Source organism: Adelges cooleyi, unplaced genomic scaffold (assembly GCF_023614345.1).
Source record: "Adelges cooleyi isolate 19-005CV unplaced genomic scaffold, UGA_ACOO_1.1 ACOO_flye_CR_arks_rails_tigmint_CR_PRNA_115, whole genome shotgun sequence".
Taxonomy (NCBI): Eukaryota; Metazoa; Arthropoda; class Insecta; order Hemiptera; family Adelgidae; genus Adelges; species Adelges cooleyi.
Window position 1 is genome coordinate 427,999 of NW_026095768.1, and position 21,961 is coordinate 449,959.

The 21,961-nt window shown below is 30.7% G+C and overlaps 1 protein-coding gene across 1 annotated transcript; it reads left to right on the plus strand.

Moving 5' to 3' along the window:
* The first annotated feature begins 1,391 nt into the window (after nt 1-1,391).
* Nucleotides 1,392-12,742, plus strand: LOC126847678 (uncharacterized). Its single transcript, XM_050588056.1, has 14 exons — nt 1,392-1,550; nt 6,191-6,260; nt 6,340-6,369; nt 6,465-6,509; nt 7,101-7,154; nt 7,605-7,634; nt 7,723-7,758; nt 7,871-7,924; nt 8,187-8,213; nt 8,438-8,527; nt 8,841-8,870; nt 10,485-10,532; nt 11,036-11,125; nt 12,438-12,742. The coding sequence occupies exons 2-14, from the start codon at nt 6,197-6,199 to the stop codon at nt 12,740-12,742; spliced, it is 903 nt and encodes a 300-aa protein (XP_050444013.1). The 5' UTR covers nt 1,392-1,550; nt 6,191-6,196.
* Nucleotides 12,743-21,961: the final 9,219 nt, after the last annotated feature.

Here is a 21,961-nt window from a genome sequence, read left to right on the forward strand (position 1 = left end):
TAGGTCCCGCAGTTGCCCTATTTGTGGTATTGTATTTCTTTGACCGGCAGTTCTTGGTACTGTGTGTATTTGTTCTACAATGACTGCAGTATTTCGAGTTTCCACTGCCGTTAGGTTTTGGATTTTTGAAGAATCGCTGTGTTTCTCCATCTGATTGATATTTGCGTTCTTCCTCCAAACTTTCTTTTATTGCCGCTTCCAATGAAGTCGGTCTTCCAGCTTTTATAATTGTTTTTACTGGTTGTCGTAGCCCCTCGATAAAAGTGGCTTTTGATATGGTCGCGTATAATTTTGGCTTCGGCGACCGATTTTCCCATTGCGCTTGCGTTGAACAGTTCATGAAATAGCGTTTGTACTCTCGTCGAGTAAGTACTTATGGCTTCATTTTCGCGTTGGCGCGTTGAATTTAATTCGATCTGTAGATGTGTTGCCGTGCGTTACGCGCAATATACATCCTTGAATAATTTTTCCAGTGAGTCCCAATTTTCTATTTCCCTGTACCGCGTTTAGCGAAAGCGTTCTCGTGCAATTTTGTTTTTATTACTTTTAATAGAATGGGTTTTGCTTCGTCTGCTACACTAATTAGTGCGATTTCGCAGGCATTAATTAAAGGGTATATATCGGACGGTATTGTGCCGTCAAAAATTGGTATAAGACGTAACGCCTCGACGAGTGTGAGTGTAGATGCCATATTATTAGGTGTGTTTACTACGGGCACGGTGCGAGCGGTGTTATTGTCAGCGCGCGTAATATTTGCGGCGGCGGCGGCGGTGGTGACAGTTACAGTGACGGGAGATCCAACGGCGGCGACGGCGGCGGTGGGCGAGGCGACGGTTGTACCGGTGTCCTCCTTGGGCGCTCGCGTTGCGCTACGTGTGACGCGCGTTCTTTTTCTGATTTCGCGTCGGCCATACGAGTATTTATGCCTTCGCCGGTGTTTTGCGTCGGCTCAAGTGAATTGCGTAATTCGCGCACTGAACTATCAACTAACTGAAATAAACGAGTCGGGATTTCCGGCGGCGATTGACCTAGTCACAGGCCTGTGGAAATTTTGTATTTGATTCCCCCCGTCCCTACTGTCGTCGCTGTCGAACGCAATATTGTTCAGAATATTGATATATTCCGAGAAAACGAGTGTCTTACCCAAATAGAATCACCCTGTACATATATTATATTACATATATTTCCAATAGATAGCGATGAACAATATATATATATATCACATATTAGTAGTATGGTTTTTTATCCGAGAAACCTATAAAATCACGTTATAAGAAATATGTATTGAAAATAAAGTGATTGACGCATATTTACATTGGATTTTTTTGTTCGACAAAAACAGATATTGTTCGACAGTTGTAAAAAAACCATTAAAACGGCCGGTTTAACTATCATTGCAATTGTTATAGTAAGTAATCCTACCAAAACTTCCAAAATTTTAAAACTACACACTTTTAATATATTTTTCTAATTTTCAACGTTTTCCCGCATCTAGAGTTTCTATAACATTTAATTCACTAGTCCCAATTCATTATACATCAAGGCCATAAGTAAGTAATACTATCAAACTTCGTAAGTACGCATTATATAGAGATGGATGAATTTTAAACGCATTTATCTTAGAATAATATACAATATTGTAGTGTAGCATATTTGATAATATTTTGGAATGCTCTATGTAGCATTATATTGGTATTAATACTAATATCCGATTACAAGTGTCATCGTGGTTTTGTCGAAACCTTTGGTGTCGGGTGTCATGGGCCCGTCGGTTGACACGAGCAAATCGCCTAGTTAGTCAGTCGGAATTCAGTAGTACATTATAGCAGAACCTCTCATAAAAATCTACAGTATATTTAAGTTCATAAAACATATTGGTTATTCTTTCTTTTACGAAAACACCTTTTTTTTGTCCGGCCTATCCATTTACATCATCTGGTGGCAGCGGTAACCCATTAGTTAAATTATAACAGTGGGCAAACTTACGGATTCCGGCCTTAAAAAAGGGGTGTCTGTTTGCCATTCAGATAACCAATTTCTTTTTACATAATATAATAGTGCAAAAAGTGGGCATCCGCCTTTTAGTTTTGTGTCGACGTGTAATTGTCACCGCCACCGTTCGATCGTCCCCTCCTTAATTCGATCGTTCAGCCTAACCGCGGCCCCCGCTGACGGAACGCCCTTCCATCGTTTTGCGCCCCCGAATATCAAACCGGTACGTTTAGTAAGTGCCGCCGTAACCTAGTTTTGCGCCGCCGTCTTGTTTATTAATAATATTCCAAATATCAGAGCATCTTTACTTTACACATGAAATCATCTTTAATTTAAACGGCAGTTCAATCAACAAGCAGCGTCTTGATTTCAATTGACAGAGAGTTTCCCATTTCGAAAAAAAATGTTTTTATTTTAGGGGAAAAGAATGCTTAATTTGTAGTACTAACTTGAATAAGATATTTATCAATTATTATTATACACATTAAAATATTAAAGTTTTTATCAACACGTCCCTTAATCGCTGTATACCGTTGTATAGTGGTGTTACATAATAGTTTGTATATATATACAGGGTGGCCCACGAAGATATGACTAATGAAAAAACTTTTGTTCTAGTGAATATTTTCAAGTTTTTTTTTAAAAAAATTATTTATACTCATTTATTTTCAAGATTGCCATTTTATTTAGAATAGTTTTTAAAAAAGAATAAGTGAACAAAATTGTATTTTTATTCATACATTAAAAAAATATACATTTGAAATTAATGAAAATTAAAAAATTTCTCTCTGCGTTTATTGTGTCGGCCATTTAAACGTGTTATTAAATCACAATTGTTCATCTTTTCATTTTACCAAAGCTTTTTTTTTCTGATTAAACGGATACCTACAATATAAAAATGATTGATATTGGACTAACCACACTCGTATAGACGTATTTTGCAGGGAGTTTATAGACTTTGAACACAGAATAGATAACATTATTTAAATTCCGACAGTGATAGACAATTTTGCGGTGTTACTTAATTTCGATATATGGTTGGCTTTATTAAAGATTTTTCACGTTGTAATTGTTGTTCAGTGAAGTTTTGTCGGATAACTTTATTAAGTGTAATCGGTGTTTAAAAGACAAAAACTAATAACCTATTTTCCGTATAACATTATCATTTATCAATTATAAAATACAATTTTATATTATTATTTATTTTTATTAGTTTTATTTACAAACTAAGCGAAAATATAATACAAAAATAAATAGTTATGAAATTGTATTTTTTTCAAATGTGTCTTACAATTTATACCTTTTCCGAATTCCGTATAAATCTCAGTTAAAGTTTTTGTCACTGATAATAATTTGATTTTAATTATTAGTGTGTAATTTTCCTAAATTAATAATTTGTGAGAAACCAATTGTACATATAAAACAACTTAATTTTTTTTTTATAAATGAGTATTTATAACAAACTTGTTTTAAGTCTTCCAACTCATTAAAGAGACTTTCATAATAGTCCGTTTCAGACATTGGGTCTGAAGATTTTTCATTTACGCTTATTAAATATTGTTCGTAACGAGACATTAAAAAATAAATAGCAAAAAAAAACAGACTTAGACAATAAGTCAACACTCAACTACTATGTATTTACTTAATTAATAGGTACCAGTTTACCAAAATAAATATTTGGTCATTATCATACATTTTTACCCACCTAATAACGCTATCATCATTAAGTAATTGATCCAAGAAGTGTTCTATACCAATTTAGTATCATGTTTTTCATAATAGCAAATACACAAATTTATCCTAAATGCCTACCTCAGTGGTAAAAAAAAAAGAAAAAGAAATAAAAAATACATAACTGTCAAGTACTTGTTTTTAGTTTTTTTATTTAACATGCTAAAAAATTAATACTTCACAGAACAAAAAATATTAAATCTTTTTAAATTATACAATATTTAATATTTAAAAAATTAAAATCTGGTCGCTTTTTACTCTTTAATTAGTCAACACCGATGTCGAACTAATTTCAATGACATGCATATGACAAAATGTCCATAATGCAAAATCCGGGTAATATCAAAGCAAGCATGGAAACTAATTCTAAACCGATATAAACTAATTTTAACAGAAAAATAGCAACTAAATATTATAAATAAAAACATTTCTTTTTAATTGATCAAGGGAATACGATAAGTTTTTTCTATCTTTTCTTTGTTTAATCAAATTAAGGATAGATTTTACTATTTTTATATTATCATCACTAGTTACAGAGCTTGTTACACGTTAAGCACATTAAAAGGTACATATTGACTTATTATTTTAACCAATAGTTACTGTAAAGTAACTTGTTCAATACCCAAATATTAATAACAGTATAAAAATTAACTAAAATTTCAGCTCAATAAATAAGTAATTAATCATACTATTACATTCTTTTTGAGATTGGTAATGTTAAATAATGAAGTATGCTAAAGTAAGAACTTGATTTTTTAAAACAAATTATTGTAACAAATGTACATCTAGAATTGTAACACACGACCAATTATACCAACTCTTTGTAATATCCACTATATAACCATGAAATCCGCTATGTTGAATCGTTTGTCCAAAACTAACACTTGGTTACTTTTGGCCAAAAATGAAAGCGTAACCATAAAATGTAATAACGGTGAACCCCGTATAATAAGATTAGATGGTACACGACAGGTAACACTTACCAAACATGTAATTTGTATGCAAATCAAATCACTCTCATACCTTCTCAAACCATTTTATTCTCACCTTAACAATTGTAATTTTCTCTACTCACTCTATGTTTTACTTTATACTGTTTTGCCAAGTGCAAAAAGCGTAAACCTGTTGTGTACCAACCCCGAGACGTAGTCGCGGAATCGTCAATTTAGTTAGAAATTAATATACCTAAACATATATTTAATTATGTACCCCTTAGGTTTAATCATAGTAAGTAATATAATTAGATATAAGATAATAAGCACGGAATAGCGGTATTGTAACCCGTGCCCCCATAAGTTAAGAAAATTATAATTATTTATTGGACTGTCCAATCTTTTGCGGGGAGGGATGTAGTGTAGCATATTTTATAATAGTTTGGAATGCTCTATGTAGCATTAATTTTAATATGCGATTGCAAGTCTCGTCGTGGTTATGTCGAAACCTTTGGTGTCGGGTGTCCTGGGCCCGTCGGTTGACACGAGCAAATCGCCTAGTTAGTCAGTCGGAATTCAGTAGTACATTATAGCAGAAGCTGTTATAATTACAGAAACTCTTAAAAGTTAAGTTTTATTTTCAAAGTGTCATCCGTATTCAAGTGTATAAGTTTAATAATAAAAATCTACATTTTATTTTAGTTCAAAAAACATATTGGTTATTCTTTCTTTTTCAAAAACACCTTTTTTTTTGTCCGGCTTATCCATTTACATCAATATTATATTTTGTATTCGATATTTTAAAAATATGAGTCCATGCTGTTTCTTTGTACAATATTTTTTAAAATAGATTTTAAAACCAAATGCCTTTTTTAAAAATTATATTCATGCGAGGGAGTGTAGGATTAAAATTGAAAATTGGATTTGAGGATATTTGTGTATTAGGGCATGCCTGATCAATATTCTAGTACAATTTTGTTTCAGTTTGACACTTTTTCGCTAAGTTATAAAAAGTTGACGTTTGTGGGAGTGAAGAAGTCTACTTTTTCGACTTTTAACCTAACAAAGTCACTCAAAATTTCGGATATTTAAGGTTAATCGGGCCGTACTGAAACATGTAGTCGTATTTGCTGATACAAAAAAAAAACAGATATAGAAACACTAGCTCGGCATCAATACAAAAAAAAGCTTTGCAAATAAATTAGCAACGATAGGCTGCAAAATATGTTTTTAGTTTATTGTATTGCCGAAATATAATGTACTCAAATTTAAAATGTGCAATATATATGAAAATTTTATTTTTTGATTTTGTAACTTTTTATCTTATATTTTAAGTTCATTAAAAAATACAAAAAAAAAATGGTAAATTCTGAAAATAAAAGATATTACTAGAACACTATACCTTCTTAGTGGTTAGACATTTTTGAAATACGAATTTTTTTCGAAAAAAATTAAAATTAAAAACAAATAATATATTTTCCTGGAGCGCCTGAGCTTTAAAAAATGCATATATATATATTTATTAATGTTTCTAGATAAAAATGAAAATTTCCTGTATTTTATTATCATTTATCTGCGTAAATGTTATGGCTAAAATAAGTATAAGTAAGTATTTTATTTTCGTATTTACCCACACAAGTAAGATGAAATTCTAAAAAAAATAACATTTTACTTTTCTTAACAGCAGAATATATAAATATGGTTGAACTTCTGAGTAAGTAAGATTTTATAATCATACAGACTAACACAGTACATTTAAAAATTTTACTATATTTGTATAAAACTATTTTTTAAAAACATTTACTACAGACTTGCAAATTCAAAAAGCTTCTGACATTAACGACGATAAAGGAAGTAAGATAATAATAATTAATATACTAATATGTAATTGTTTTGGTATGTTGGCCTACTTATCAAACTATTTGTACATCAAAAATAATATAATATAGTAACAGTGAGCTAAACACTGTACAAGTTTTTAAGTTTTAAAAATAAACTAACAAATGTTTGTACTCGTATTTACTAGGATTCCCCAAATGCATCTTTACGGTTTTAAAATATGAGTTGGCTTTTATAATACAGCAATTAAGAAAATTGTCTTACAAGAAAGATATCTATACTAGTTTAGAACATTATCTGTGTTTTTAAGTTAAGACTATAAAAATAATGCTAACACCTAACTTCCTAATAAATGGGCGGAGTGGTATCCTCTTAAAGTGGTAGTTTTATATTTTAGATTGGGTCTGTGCTCCATCACCCTTAGGCACGGGCCGCCCTGAAAGTCACTGTATTCTACAATGAGCATACTTTACCCCAGGAATGGACTAATTAGGGAACTGGGGGAGTTGCCTAATGTATGGTGTAATTTAATTTTCTGCTTTTTATACACATTTTGAATTTATTCGGAACTTTTCTTTAGTTTAAACTTTTATTTGTTTGTTCTAGATGGATTGGAGCATGCAATTAAAAACATTGTACATACAAATTGCAATCCAATGAGTAATAATAATTTTATTTTCATAAAAACAAATCTTGCTAATATAATAATTGTATACGAATAACATTAAAAAAGAATTTTAAACCCTTTTACTGCCGTTGTGTTTGTCAAAAACGCAACGCAGTTTTTCGAACTGCAACACGTCCCAACCATCACTTTAATAATGGTAACCTGTTTCGGACTTCTTTAATTGATTAGTGCGTAAAAGTACGTCCACGACAGTGAAAGGGTTAGAAAAAATGATTAGATTACATATATTTTATTTTATCTTATTCTACTCCCCAATACGATTTAATACAGCTATTGTATTTTCATTAGATTTCTAACTTGAACTAAGCATTTTGTTCTAAATTACTTATACACATATTATTTTTTTTTTAACTTTGCTTTAGTTTAGTTTATGATAGAATAAAAAATTAAATTCAATACCATTTTTGTATTGTTAATTTCAGGATTTTTGTTTGACATGTTCACTGTACCGGGTAATATGTTTATTAGAATTTTATGGAAATATTTCCACACAATCGTATAATAATCATTAAGTATACAAGGTTTTTGCTTTAATTTCAGAACTTGCACTAACTGGCAACTTTGAATTTCTACAAGGTAATCAATTACCACTTTTATACATTATAAATTTATAATTTATAATGCATTGCATAGAACTATTTGTACAACATTGGTTTCTATTACAAGTTTTAATTTTTTTCAAATTTAGGTTCAATAAATACACAAACACATACTCTGCAACAGAAATTATTTAAGTTTTTAGGTAAGTATAAAACGTTCAATTTTTTAGAAAACAATTTTTAAAGGCCAATAAGCATCATGAAATGTGATTGCGGCAAAAAAAATTCAGTGAGCAGAAAGTATTTATTTAAACGTTGCTAGAGAATAATTTAATGTTAATAATCTATTTTGCATTGAATAATTGGTAAAATAAATACCGTTTATTCGTTTCAAAACGAATGTTATGGATAAATATAACGACCTGGTTTGATCAACTGTATAATGATGTTATATTTTTGTTACAGGTATTCCTATAATCTATCCAAACCAAAGTAAATACAAATTTAATCGTTCATTAAAAAAAAAGTTATAGTTTGATTGAACGATATAACTTTCTTTATTTGATTTTATTTACATTATATTTTTATTAAACTAAAATTTAGTTGAGGATACATAATATATAACATCAGGGCGTACAATTTCAAAATAAAAACATAAATACGAATATATTAATAATTTTTGTATTATTAATACGGTAATATCTTAATTTATGCAGGTTATGAAATTATAGGAAAGACCACACGTAGAAAAACAAGAACTTATCTTACTGGAAAAGCTTTAGACAATTTACTTGACCAAATATATGGTAAGTATTTAAGTATAGAGTTTGAGTGGTATTGTTTTTCTGATAACATGTATTCTTACAGGTGTTTCATAATTGATAACACAATCAATATTTTTTTAACTAAATGATAAAATTATGGCTTTTCTCTTTGGAGACTCATTAATTTTTGTTATTTTTCAATATTACACGATATTTAAACTATTTTCTAGAGCGGGGGGGGGGTCGGCTTTATGTTAATACTCAAATATTTGACATTGATTAGCTGGCACTGTCATGGGTAAATAAAATAAACCAGGTTGATTAACCATAAACAATTTTTATATTATTATTACAGATATTCCTCCACTTGATGATGAAAACCAAAGTAATTACAAAGTAATCTCTTTCTGTTATATATCCGATTGTCATTTGAAATCAGGGGTTCGGAACTAATTCCGGAACGTGTTCGTTCATAACTCCCTGTTGTAATCGTTCCGGAACTCGTTCCTCAAGATATTCGTTCTGGAGCAAATACCCTGAACTCGTTCCTTTGATATTTGTTCCGGAACAAATAAAATGTAATTGTACCTTGTCATTATTAATAATTTATTAATGGAGCAAAATGTATTTGTTCTACGTATTATGTTGTTTCATTCGAGTTTATTGAAGGTGCACATTTTTTTTGTTACTTCAGCCTTTGTGTGTGGTATTTTAGAAACAATAGACACATTTATGTAAGTTAAATGTTAATTAATTTACCAACATATTATAGTTAATGCATTTGATATAACAATTAATGTTATTTTCAGTGTACATAAATGTATATAGTATATACATGGTGAAAGTTAATAGAGTTATTATAATACATTTATACATACTAAGAAAAATGTATCCAACTAATCCATCAAAACCATCAGTCCTTTAATCATAAATTAAACTTGCAAAGTTAAAAAACACTTAACTTATATTAATTTAATACTTTTTTAGATATATACGGGCTATAATATATGGGTAATTTACAGTATAATTTTTTACACGATATATACAGGGTGATTATTTTATCATGGACCACTCAATATCTCATAGGGTTTAATAAGAAATTTACTTTTTTTTCATATTGTTGTTATATAATGTGATCTCAATTTTTCACAATTTTTTTGTTTTTACTAAATTCGAACGAAACAACATAATACGTAGAACAAATACATGTTGCTCCATTAATAAATTATTAATAATGACAAGGTACAATTACATTTTATTTGTTCCGGAACAAATATCAAAGGAACGAGTTCCAGGTATCAGTTCCGGAACGAATATCTTAAGGAACGAGTTCCGGGTATTTGTTTCGGAACATAAAAGAGAAATGAGTCAAATAGGAACGAATTCCGAACCCCTGTTTGAAATAATACTTACAACGTTTTTCGTTAGAATTGAATATTACTTTTAGCTTATTTGAAAGATATATATTTAGTTTTATATATATTCATTTGTCCACACAGTAATATAATAAAATAAAATTTTAGTTTGGGAGACTTAAAACATATTACTAATATTATATTAACATTAAAATTTTGAACAGCGTGAATCAATTTTTAACAATACAATTAAGCTCACGAAGCGGTTTCTGATTTTTTTACATAAATAATTTTTTTAGTATTACCTTATCTGTGAACTGTTGCCTTTAACATACTAAACTTAATGTTTTTCTTGACTGGACTTACCTTCTTGGTCTGCCATTTTATGTTAAAAAATGTCATATTGTGATATTTTCCAACAAACCGCATAATTCTTTCACGATTACTTTTTTTGTTCTATTCTAAAGTTTAAAGATCACTTAATGGCGGTAGCTAACATAGCCTTAAAGCTATATTTTTTTTGTAATACCAGATTTTGCGTTAATTAATTGGTTGAAATAATGGTATTTTTCGAGTGACTGTTATACATAAAAGTTACAAACATTGTTGATTTACTATATAATTGTTTTATATTTTTGTTACAGCTGTTACTGTACATGATGATAAATACAAAATAATTTACAAAGCTACTCGTTAGTATTAAATAGAGCTTACAGCTTGTTTGAAAGATAAAATTTGCTTTATATATTCTTTTATTCACACAATAATTACAATTAAGCAAACTTTTAGTTGAGGAGACTTCTTTTAAGGGTTCTAGGATATGGAGTAGTCTTTTAGCAATCTTACCAAACAATGGTTCAGATAACAATTTAGCAAATACAGAATACATTTTTAGCCTATGTCGTCTTTTTACTAAAAATACAGCAGCCTCTTCACGACTACATCGCTGTCCACACTTTCTGTAACCTAATCATGGATGATCTTCGGACTAACAAATCGAACTCCATTTTATTTTTGCACCCCTTCTAGACTCCACCAACGCTGCTAATATTCTTTTTATCATATCTTTTTACGTTTCTTCCCACTGTTTTTGTACTAATTAAGACGTTAAGTTAGAAAATTAAAAAATATGCGAATATATTAATAAATATTATATTTTCAACCCAGTTTTTCAAGTTTATGTATATTTATGCAGGTAGAGCAATTAATAAATTGAACGAACTTGGAAAGGCGAGAAGAGTTCTTACTGGAAACGCTATACGAAATGTACTTACCCAAGCATTAGGTGAATATAAATCGACATTTTTAATAATATCTATTTCTTCAGCGTGATTTAATATGAATAACACAACCAATTTTTCTTAACTACTAAAAATGTGAGGTTTTGCAGTTGGAGATATTTTAATTTTTGTTATTTTTCAATATTACACATTTTTTAAACACAACTTTAGTGCGTAAGGGGGTTTTTGGATTTATGTTTTTACTATAATATTTGTTATTGCTCAATTTATTTTTAAATAACTACAAATTTGTAATTTTTATGTGTTGAACCACTTTAATTATTGTTATTTTGCAATATTTCTCACAACATATTAATTTTTTCATAATTTGTTCTGGAGCTCTAGCCTCTAGCAACAAGAATAATTTGTTGAAAATTTTGATAGGCTTTAATAGTTTTGAAAATAGTTTTGGATAATTACTTTAAAAGTATTTTTAATGAAGTTCCGAATTTAGGATGAGAATTCAAAAGCCGTAGATAAATGCATGCAGATGATAATAACTATACTTCATCCTTCCTCTTTTTCTGTTAATAACTTTAAAAATAACTATCCACAAATGGTTATCGTCCAGTCCAAAGTATCTTAAAGGAATATTGTAGAATATTTATTCATAACTATTTAAACTATTTTGATTACTGTAGTCACTTTTCCCGTTTTTTCGACTTTTCTATGAATTCACTTCTCTTATCAATCATGTTTATAGAAAACCAGTTTGAAATGAATACATTTTCAGCTTTCTAAAAACGTGTTATAAAATTGCACAAACCTTGAGCAACACGAAAAAAACCACACATTTTAGATTAAAAACTCAATTAAAATGACTTTTTGTGACACTCACAAAAAAAAAATCAGAATTTATTCTAAAAAACCGATATTTTTTTTCATAAAAAACTGCCTATTTATTACGTTTTGCGTTTGGCAAAAAAAAATGATAAAAGGAAGAATAAAGAAAAAACTAATACTTATATATTATAACATTTTAATAAAAAAAAAAATGTTTAGAACATTCTTTATGCGTAACAGACATGCAGGGTAAGTTTCAAAAAGTTCGGCGAGGAGGAGGTGGTAGCTCTTTAAATATTCGTTTATAATCAGCGTTTTAATCAATATACATATTATATATTATAATTGTATTAGTTGACTATCTGACGGCCCTTCCCGGACAGCGAATCTGTCTAGAAACCATCATGCTTGATAGTGATGCATTGTATAAGTTGTTTTATTTACGTTTAGTAAATTTGTCTTGCACAATAAAGTGAAATAGTTACTAGTAAGCTGAATTTGGCAATTTTTAACTACTATTTTCTTAATTTTTAGCTGAACTGATTTCGTATGACAAGATGCATTCTGTTTATAAATTTTGTATGTTGATATCATTGTGGATTAGTTCAAAAACGGCTTCAATACTGTTAGTTTCTGTAGGTCATGAAGAGAATGATAATGATACTTGTGTAGTACATGATGAGGACGGGAATGCTGTAAAATACAGATCATTTAAGGGTATATATTGGCAAGTAAATGTCAATAAAACGGATACTAAAATAAAAGAATTAAATGTACAGCTACTCGACGATTCCAGTATCCCACGATTTGAGAAATCGAAAACCACCACAACATTTTAGACTAGTATCACATGTATGTTTCTATAATATTAAAAATAATTTTTACATATTGTACTAACATCCAAATTGTTATATTATGTTATGGTTTTTCTAAAATAAACTGTGTTTGCTCACAGTTATAAACTCATATTTTGTTGCTTAAGAGCTATTATTATTATTGTTGCGTACCTATTGATTGGTATGATTTATTTTTACTGGGAGAAAGTTTTTAGGTCTGAATTGGTAACCTATGAGAAGGAAAACGGTAGGCTCTCGCCAGACTATTTATTGCCCAAAGAGAGATAATTTATAATATTTACAGTTCAATATTCAATTTTATAAGAACGAAGAATGTTTTTAGGCTTTTCCCTAATAAACAAAAGATTTGCGTGTATAAGATAGACGTAGAAGCAGACAAGAGCCAAGTAATGGCAAAAGCTAGAATGACAGTAGAGCAGTCATCCAGAGAGTAGAGAAGAGATATCAAACCTGTAAGAGTAAGAGTGCAAGAATTTTCTCTGAACTCTTTCGATCATGGCGCTGGCATTAGCGGTAGCTTGGTCCTAGCACACTGGCATACTCAAAGATCAGACGGACAAGAGAACAATAAGGGAGTTTAAAGGATAGAAAAATATTAAAGATTTGAGTGGAATGACTAAAAAACTCAAGAAGCTTTACTCTTTAGTGCCTTGCATAATTTTTTTTGGATATGAGCCACTGGGGAAACATTTCAAAAAAAGGATGAAACCTAAATCACGGACGGTCTTATATTACAAAGTTTAACCGTTTTAATTTCCATTTACTATGACTTTGCAAAGGTAACATATTACAAAATTAAAAAAAATATGTTCCATTTTGGACAAACGAAGAACAAACTTGTTTTACGTATAGTAATAATAATAATAATAATAATAATAAATATATTTATATTTTCCAAGAAAATGAGTGTCTTACACCTGTAATAAATATTATAGTATAGTATATAAACACTCCAAAAAGCGGAGACTACTGTGCTAAATGTTGTTGACCTAATTCAAGTGGAATATGTATGTATTTTGATTTGAATTGTAATTTAACATTGTAGTGTAGCACAGTTGTATTATTTACTGCACATTAGTTGTATACATATATTATAATATATACGATTTTTATAAAAACTTTATACTCTGTTTCGGAATTAAATAAATATGTTAGTCTTAACGAAAAATTACCATACTGCTTATGTTAATAAATTCGTCAAAACCAAACTGTAAAACATATTTACATTGTATTGTATCGGTCAATATAACAGATTTCATTCAACAAGTCGTAAGACAACCATTGACACACTTGGTTTAACTATTGCAATTGTTTAAAGTAAGTAAAACTACGAAATCTTCAAAAATAGTAAAACTGTACTCTTTCAATATGTTTTTCTGATTTTCAACTTTTTTTCGCATCTAGACGTTCGATAACATTTATTCTACTTATCCTAATTTATTATACATCAAAACCATAAGTTTTTATAGTAATTGAATTTATTCGACAATATTTTGCTAAGTAATAGAAAGTTAAGAGGGCGTCACACCACTTTTTTTCGGCGCGTAAAACATGTCTCAGGATATGCAACTTTCTGGGAAACCGAGTAGGTTTAGCGTATACTTGCTAATGAACAAAATTAAAGATTAGAAGTTTATCTACATATTAACATAGGTTTTTTTCGATTATGTTACTAGGAACCGAGTTATAGATCTTTGAAGTTTTCATTTTTCAATAGCGTATATCTTCGTTTTAAAACATTTTATCGAAAAAACCCTCTGTCAATATGTAGATAAACTCTTCATCTTTAATTTTGTTAATAAGCAAGTATGCGCTAAAACCACTCAGTTTCTCAGAAAATTGCATATCCTGAGACATGTTTTAGTCAAATTTTAGTAGTTATTAGTGCCAGTTTGTGGCGATCCTAGCGGCGACTTTAAAACACATGCGGTGTGACGCGGCGGCGGCAGTGGTGGTGGGGGCAGCTCCTAGCGGGTTGCAATTCACGTGAACACGAAGGCGGCGGCCGCCGACCACGACCAAAACCGGTTTTAGGCGGCAGGTAATAATATTACATATTTCCTCTTATCTACAATAGTTTTTTTATTATTTATATTGCATTTATCGAAATCCGATATTATTTCTGTTACTTTATAATATTCTAAAATACTGATTTTTAGCCCGGACCGGGTTAGGTGAGCTGTGCTGTGCTATCCGTACGCTGTACCTAACTTTGAACTACTGTAACTTTTAACCCGATATACCGATTTAATCGAGTGGCACATCAATCGATCAGTAATTAGATATAGTTGGTACATAGAGGGGTAAGATTTGGAAGAATCTACTCCTTTTCCCCCAAAAATGTTAAAACACAAAAAAAAAAAGACCGGGTAGGTGTTGACTGCGGCACTGCGTTATAACACTCGCTATTGCGCAAGCTCGCGCGCATGTCTCGGAATAGTATTTAAAATAGCTACTGTTTATTCAAATGTAAGAAACAACAAACAGAATAGAAAATACAATATCCAACATAGTTTGAATCATATTGATAGCTTTATTACTTTTGTTATAATAATGTATCATTGTTGGATAAACGTATTGGTACCTCTTTTTGATTATTTTGTTTTTTACACAGACTTGCTGTAATTTAGCTAAAAATAGTGAAATCGACTCAAATCTAGTGTGGTAATTTTATATGTATTATGATAGTAAATAACGATACATTAAAAGATCAAAAATATTTAATTTACAACTATAATAAAAAAGTATAATTTAAGTACATTTATACATATATATTATTGTGTAAAATATAAAATAGTTTCAATTATAATTGACACACAAAATAATTAAAACTTTTTTTACATTTATAGTAGGTATATAATAATATATATTGATATATAAATATAAAATAAAATACAATTAATTTTACGTTGTACATCATGACTTATTTTTCGCGCATAAAATTATCAGGTGCATAATTTAAAGGGTTATTAATGGTATCCAAAGGATCACGTCTACCTAATTCTATGACCTGAACATTTGAAACTGGCTTTTTATTTACAAAATATTTATAGTATATTATTATACATATTAAAACAAGGATTATAATTATAAAAAAAATAGTCACAAAAGAAAAATCTAAGGCCTTATCAATTAAATATTTATATATATTACCGTATAATGTTGTAGCTAATTTTCCTTCCTCATCTAACTCTAAATTTAATTTGTGTAAAGACTGTTCATTAATTTTTATATTTTTTAGAACTTCTAAGTGAACGGGTTTAGGAATTGTTTTATTTTTTATTTCTGAACAACATTTATCCTCTATCAGCGAAATCATTATAGGTAAGGATTTGTAATTAGAGGTATACGAACTAATTGGTTTTAAACTACTACTGGGTGTAGAGGCCATGCAGTTTTTTTCTAACCACAACTTGCCAAAATTTTCTATAATTATTTTTTTAATAAAACTATATTTTTTGCAAATAATTGTCAGTAGAGTAGGCTGACTACAAACGAAATACCAGTGGTTATTAAAATATGATGTATACCACGTCTCCGATGTAAATTCTGTAACATACATATTACAAGTCGACGGTATTTTATAATAATTATTTAGTAGGTCAATTTCACAGTTTGTTTTATTCTGTCTATTGTACTCTATGTTGTCTGTTTCGCAAATAAAAAAATTATCTATTATTTTACAAACGCTTTTTATATCATTAATTTCTACATACGTATCTACTTTTATATCGGTAATTAAATATTTGTTATGCTGAACTAGATGGACAAATTGGTTGTTCTTATTGATAGGAATATATAGTGGTAAAATATGGTACATGGTGTAATTTTCGCTATTACATAAGGGTAATTTAATTTCAAATATTAACCTATCGTTGATGATGAAACATTGTACTCCTAATATATTTAAAATGTCATGAAAATTCTTTATATTTACAGGAATTTCCAAATCTTTAGGGATATACTGTAAAATGTTGTTAATTTCAATTAATAATTAGTAAGTTATAAAAAAAATATAAACAATAAAATTATGACTAAGTTTTGTATTTATTAATTATAAGGTTCTACAAAGAGTGTTTACTCCCAGAAATTATTAATCCACAATACGGGAAAAGGCTGCAAACAAACGATATAAAAGATCCAAAACTCATAATGGATTGTATAAAAGAAAAAAAAGGGAGGTAACACATAGTTATAAAAATAACATACATGTAAATAACATACATAAAATAACTACATGTTCATTTTGTAGCCTTCTACTTAGTAGTATATGTATTATACTTTTTTTTAGTTTTTTATAGGTACAATATTATATTTTATGTTATAATTACTAATACTAAATATTTCATAACTATATATATTATACTTATTATCATTTAAATCAAATTAAATTATTATTATATGTTTCTATGTTTGAGTATTTATACGAGTAACTATACAACTCAACATAAGTTGACGTTTTACATTACTAACAACTTCCCATGTATCCGGTTTCGCCCGGGATTATACATACAACTGCCACAAAGTACTCACAAATTATATTTAAACTATCCTCGTGAAACACTCCTTTTATCAGTGAATACTAGAATACAATTCGTTCAGTATTTACTGAAAAAATCGTGCACAGACACGGTAAACAAATTTGTTTTATAATATGTAGAGATTTAAAGTAGATAATAATTAAGTGCTTTTTGAAACTGGTCGACGTGTATTCGCATATAATAAGTAATACTCTAATAAGCAAGTACGAGGTATCAATACGTTTATTCTGATTTCTAAGAAAATTATTCATAGGTTATATTGTCATAACAACAAAAGTAATAAAGCTATCAAAGTTATTCAAACTATGATAGCTATTGTATTTTCTATTTTGTTCGATGTTACATACATTTTAATGAACAGTATTAAAAATAATACTCTAGTTTGTAACAAGCGGGCGAGCGCAATAGCGAGTGTTATATTATAGTGCCGCGCCAATGTCCAACGTGATAGAGCATACGTTGCGCGCGCATAATATTAGTTTTTACTAGAACGGCTGTCCGTAAAAGAATGATGTGCTACTCCGCACTGGCTGCAACGCGCAGCGTCGCAGCAATCGTATGAGCGTGGCTATATGCCGCCGCCGCCGCGCCGATATGGAAAATAACGCCATCTCTTGAGCGTTGGTTTCGTTTCACTTTTGCTTTGACGCCCTCTTAACGTTGAAAGTTAAAAACTCGACAATTTTTTTTTTAGGATTTTTCTCAGTTGTGAGGGGGGGGGGAAGAAGTCGACGTTCCCTAATTTAATAAATTGAATATAACAAAAAAATAATAGCGACGCGTCACAACGACATGTCCCAAGTTAACTAAACACCATTTTGTACTGAATAATCTTTCAAAGATGAAAGTTAAATATGCAGTCCAGGTAGGATTTATAAGTTTGTATAGTATATTAGTATTATAAGTATCTATAGTTGTTATGTACAATAGTTTACATTCAATAAAATACAAATAGTTTCCAATTTTTAATGGCAAATTTATTTTATGGTTGAATAATTTTAAATAAGTTTTTAGTAAATCCATGGCGGTAGGTATAAATGTATACAAAAATAAAAACTATGATGGTTTTAAAGATTCTGAAGAAACCGTTAAATTTACCACCACAATTAACGATATGTTTGATGCATTGAATAGATGACATAAAGCTGAAGAGATCAGAAAAAATAGTCACGATTATAGGTTTTTGTTTATTGCTTGTGTTTATCTATTGCATGTGTGTTGTCTATGTTTGTAGTATATTAATATTGTATAGATTTTTTATTTAAAAATGAAGTCCAACTTTGTATATTACTAATTAACCATCTAAAAAACTGTTGTAAACTGTATATAGAGGCTAGAGCATGATAAAAATAAATCGATGTTTAATTTTAGACATTAAAAAATGCTGTGGATTGGTTAGATAACTGGAAATTACATTTAGAAAAATGATTTATCAGTGCAAATGATTTTTTAACAATATCTATGAGGGACTTAGGATCTCCTTAAAATCTACGATACATTTAGTGGAATATCTTTTATAAGAATGTGGTTTTAACTATGTTTTGACTGCAAAATTCAATTAAGATACATTCGAAGTAATTCAATTAATAGTTCAAAATGTATATAACATTGTAATATGTATATTCATTGTTATTATATAACTTATTAATCTCAAGTGAACAAATTATGAATACTTACAATATTATATTTCAGAAATTCTTCGGCATTATAAGACAGGTAGCAGGTCCAAATGACCATCCTACAGCACCAACATTTCTCCAACTGTACCGCACGCTGTCTGTTTATTCTGTTATCAAACCTCCTAAAACAGGAAATTGTACTATAATTGAAGGTTAAAATATCAATTTAAAGTTAATTTTATAATATCTTTTTTAAATTTATATTATATAAACTACTTAATATGTTACAAATTGGTCGTTCATATTTTAAATAGATGCAATTCCAGTAATGTCGGTTAAAGATCTAAATGAAATAATAAATGATCCTGCAAATACTTCAGAAAAAACAAATAAAATTAATCATCTAAAGGAAAAAACAAACAAAATTATTGAAGAAGATTGTTGGGATCTAGATGATGTGTTATCTGAGCATGATTACTCAGACTCAACTGTTTTTGAATGGGTTGTTTATTTTTTGGTAGGGTAATATAATATACTACTATTTACTTATTTTTGGTTTCAAAGTCTTGACGTCGGCAGCACGCACTCTCAGAGACTGTAGACGACTTGGCGTAATTGACAAACATTTACACATATATATATTTTTTTTTAATGCATATGGCTTCGGCGAAAAATATTAAGTAGTACGAATTACAATTACAATAACAATAAATAACAATATATGAATATAAATTAATTAAAAGATATAAATATAAATTTAATTTTAACTAAGTAACAGTAAAAAATTAGAAGAAAAATAAGTAGCGTACAATATCTTGAGGTGAAAACAGGAGTAAACAGTACGATGTTGTGGGTAGAAATAGAGGACTATAGAGGCACATCCAGTCCACTGCCTCGGAATCGCACCCATAAATGCTTTCAATCCCACCTTCAAATTTTGTTTGAGGGCATTCCTGCACGATGTGCTTCACTGTTTGTTCCGCACCGCATGTGCAAGCAGGTGATTCTGTGAAACCGCATTTGTATAAAAGGTAATTACATCTTCCCTGGTCAGAACGGATCCTGTTTGGTGTTGACCAGATTGGACGAGGCAGCATAGAACCAGGCGGTTTTATGTTTGGGTCGTCAACCAGGAAGCTGTTTTTAACGCCGGATTCTTTCCATTGTTTTTTCCATAACTCTTGTGGGGTTTCTTGTCCTATATCCGCGCTCCATATTGGATGCCTTGATTTGAGTCTTTTATCGGGGTGGAGGAAAACATCATTATGAATTGGTAGGTCCGTTTTGTTTTTAATTTGTTCGAGGATAGCTGACGCCGCCTTTTTCCTACGTAGTTCGGGTGGTAGTATATTGGAGAGAAATGGTAGCCATTGCGTTTGTGTGCTTTTGACCGTCCCGGATATAGTTCGCATGGCTTGGTTTAATTGTACGTCGGCCTTGTTACAGTGAGCGCTTTTCATCCAAACTGGAGAGCAATACTCTGCAACACTGTACACTAATGCTAGCGTTGAGGTTCTTAAAACATTTGCATTGCAGCCCCAGCTCGTCCCAGCTAGCTTAGCGATGATGTTGTTTCTGGTCTTAAGCTTATTCTTCATAGCGTCTATATGTTGCCTGTAAGTGAGGGTTCTGTCTAGATTAACTCCCAGATACCGGGGGCACTCATCATTAGTTATAACGGTATTGTTTACAGATAATTGAAGTAATCTTCTTGCCTCCCGGTTGTTTAGATGGAACGCTGTGGCCACGGTCTTGCTCGCGTTTAGTGTCAGATGCCATTTGTCAAAGTACCTCTTTAATTTAACTAAATCCTTACCGAGAGTCTTCTCTAATTCTTCAAACGACTTTGCCTGTGCCACCAGGCCCACATCGTCGGCATAAATTAATTTTCTTGAGGTTGTTTTCGGAATGTCCGCTGTGTAAACGTTGAAGAGGATGGGAGAGAGAACCGAACCTTGCGAGAGGCCGTTTCGGAGAGGTTTCATATGGCTTACAACGCCATTCAGGCTGACTTTGAATTTCCTATCTGACAGTAGGCTTTCCAGTAGAGCTAAGGTCATTTTACATTTTATGATTCTCGCCAATTTGAACAGTAGACCTCTCTTCCAGACCGTATCATAGGCTGATGACAGGTCTAGGAAAACAGCACCAGATTTTTTTTTCGCTTAGAACTCGTTTTCGACGAAACTGGTAAGTGCAAGCACTTGTTCACAACAGTTCCTACCATTTCTGAAACCCGCCTGTTCCACTGGTAGTGCTTTCTCTAAGAGTGGCTGAATTCGTTTCAATAACATCCTTTCGAACATCTTGTAGACTACCGACAAGAGTGATATGGGCCGGTAGTTTTTTTACGTCATCTCCCGATTTATTGGGTTTCAGTATAGCAATGACTTTTGCTTCTCGCCAAAGTTTCGGGAGGGTGCCTTTCTTGCTAACCGCAGTGCCCAGTTTTTCTATCCAGTGTCTGCCTCTATGCCCTAGGTTAATGATGAATTCAGGGAGAATCCCATCAAGGCTGGCTGCTTTGCCGCTCTTTACACTTTTGAGAGCTAGGTGGGGGTGATGATGTACCTTCTCGTGGTCCCTACAGTCAGTAGCGTCATTTTCACACCAAAGTATAGCTTACAACACCATTCCTGTGAAACTAAATGAAAATGTCACGAAACGAAACAGCATCAAATCGGCGGCCAAACGTCTTCGGACCTCCTGGCCATTTCGGCAAAAAAAACCCTTTTCAGGGCTACCCTGACGACGGGCCACAGGCCTCGATCTCATTAAATTACCATACACATATTTAAGACTACCTATTTTATTTTAAATAGGTACATAGCAAAACAGTTGGTAAAAAATACCAAATGTGAGTTATGCATTACAAGTATAAAAAATTTAAACACTTCTACTGTTGGAAATTAAGCTCATTTAGTAAAAGCAAAAACAAGACGCTTCTTCACACATCCAGATCAAAACTTGATCAGAATTCTTAAAAATCTCGAGATATGTTTTGAAAAACATAAGGATTCAAGTGATGTGTTTGAAAATAC

Bases quoted from the DNA above. Each gene is read 5' to 3' on its own strand.
- LOC126847678 (XM_050588056.1), top strand. From the start codon at position 6,197: ATGAAAATTTCCTGTATTTTATTATCATTTATCTGCGTAAATGTTATG. The intron at 8,871-10,484 runs GTAATTACAAAG...TTTTTGTTACAG, and splicing joins ACTTGATGATGAAAACCAAA to CTGTTACTGTACATGATGAT. The intron at 11,126-12,437 runs GTGAATATAAAT...CTTAATTTTTAG, and splicing joins TGTACTTACCCAAGCATTAG to CTGAACTGATTTCGTATGAC.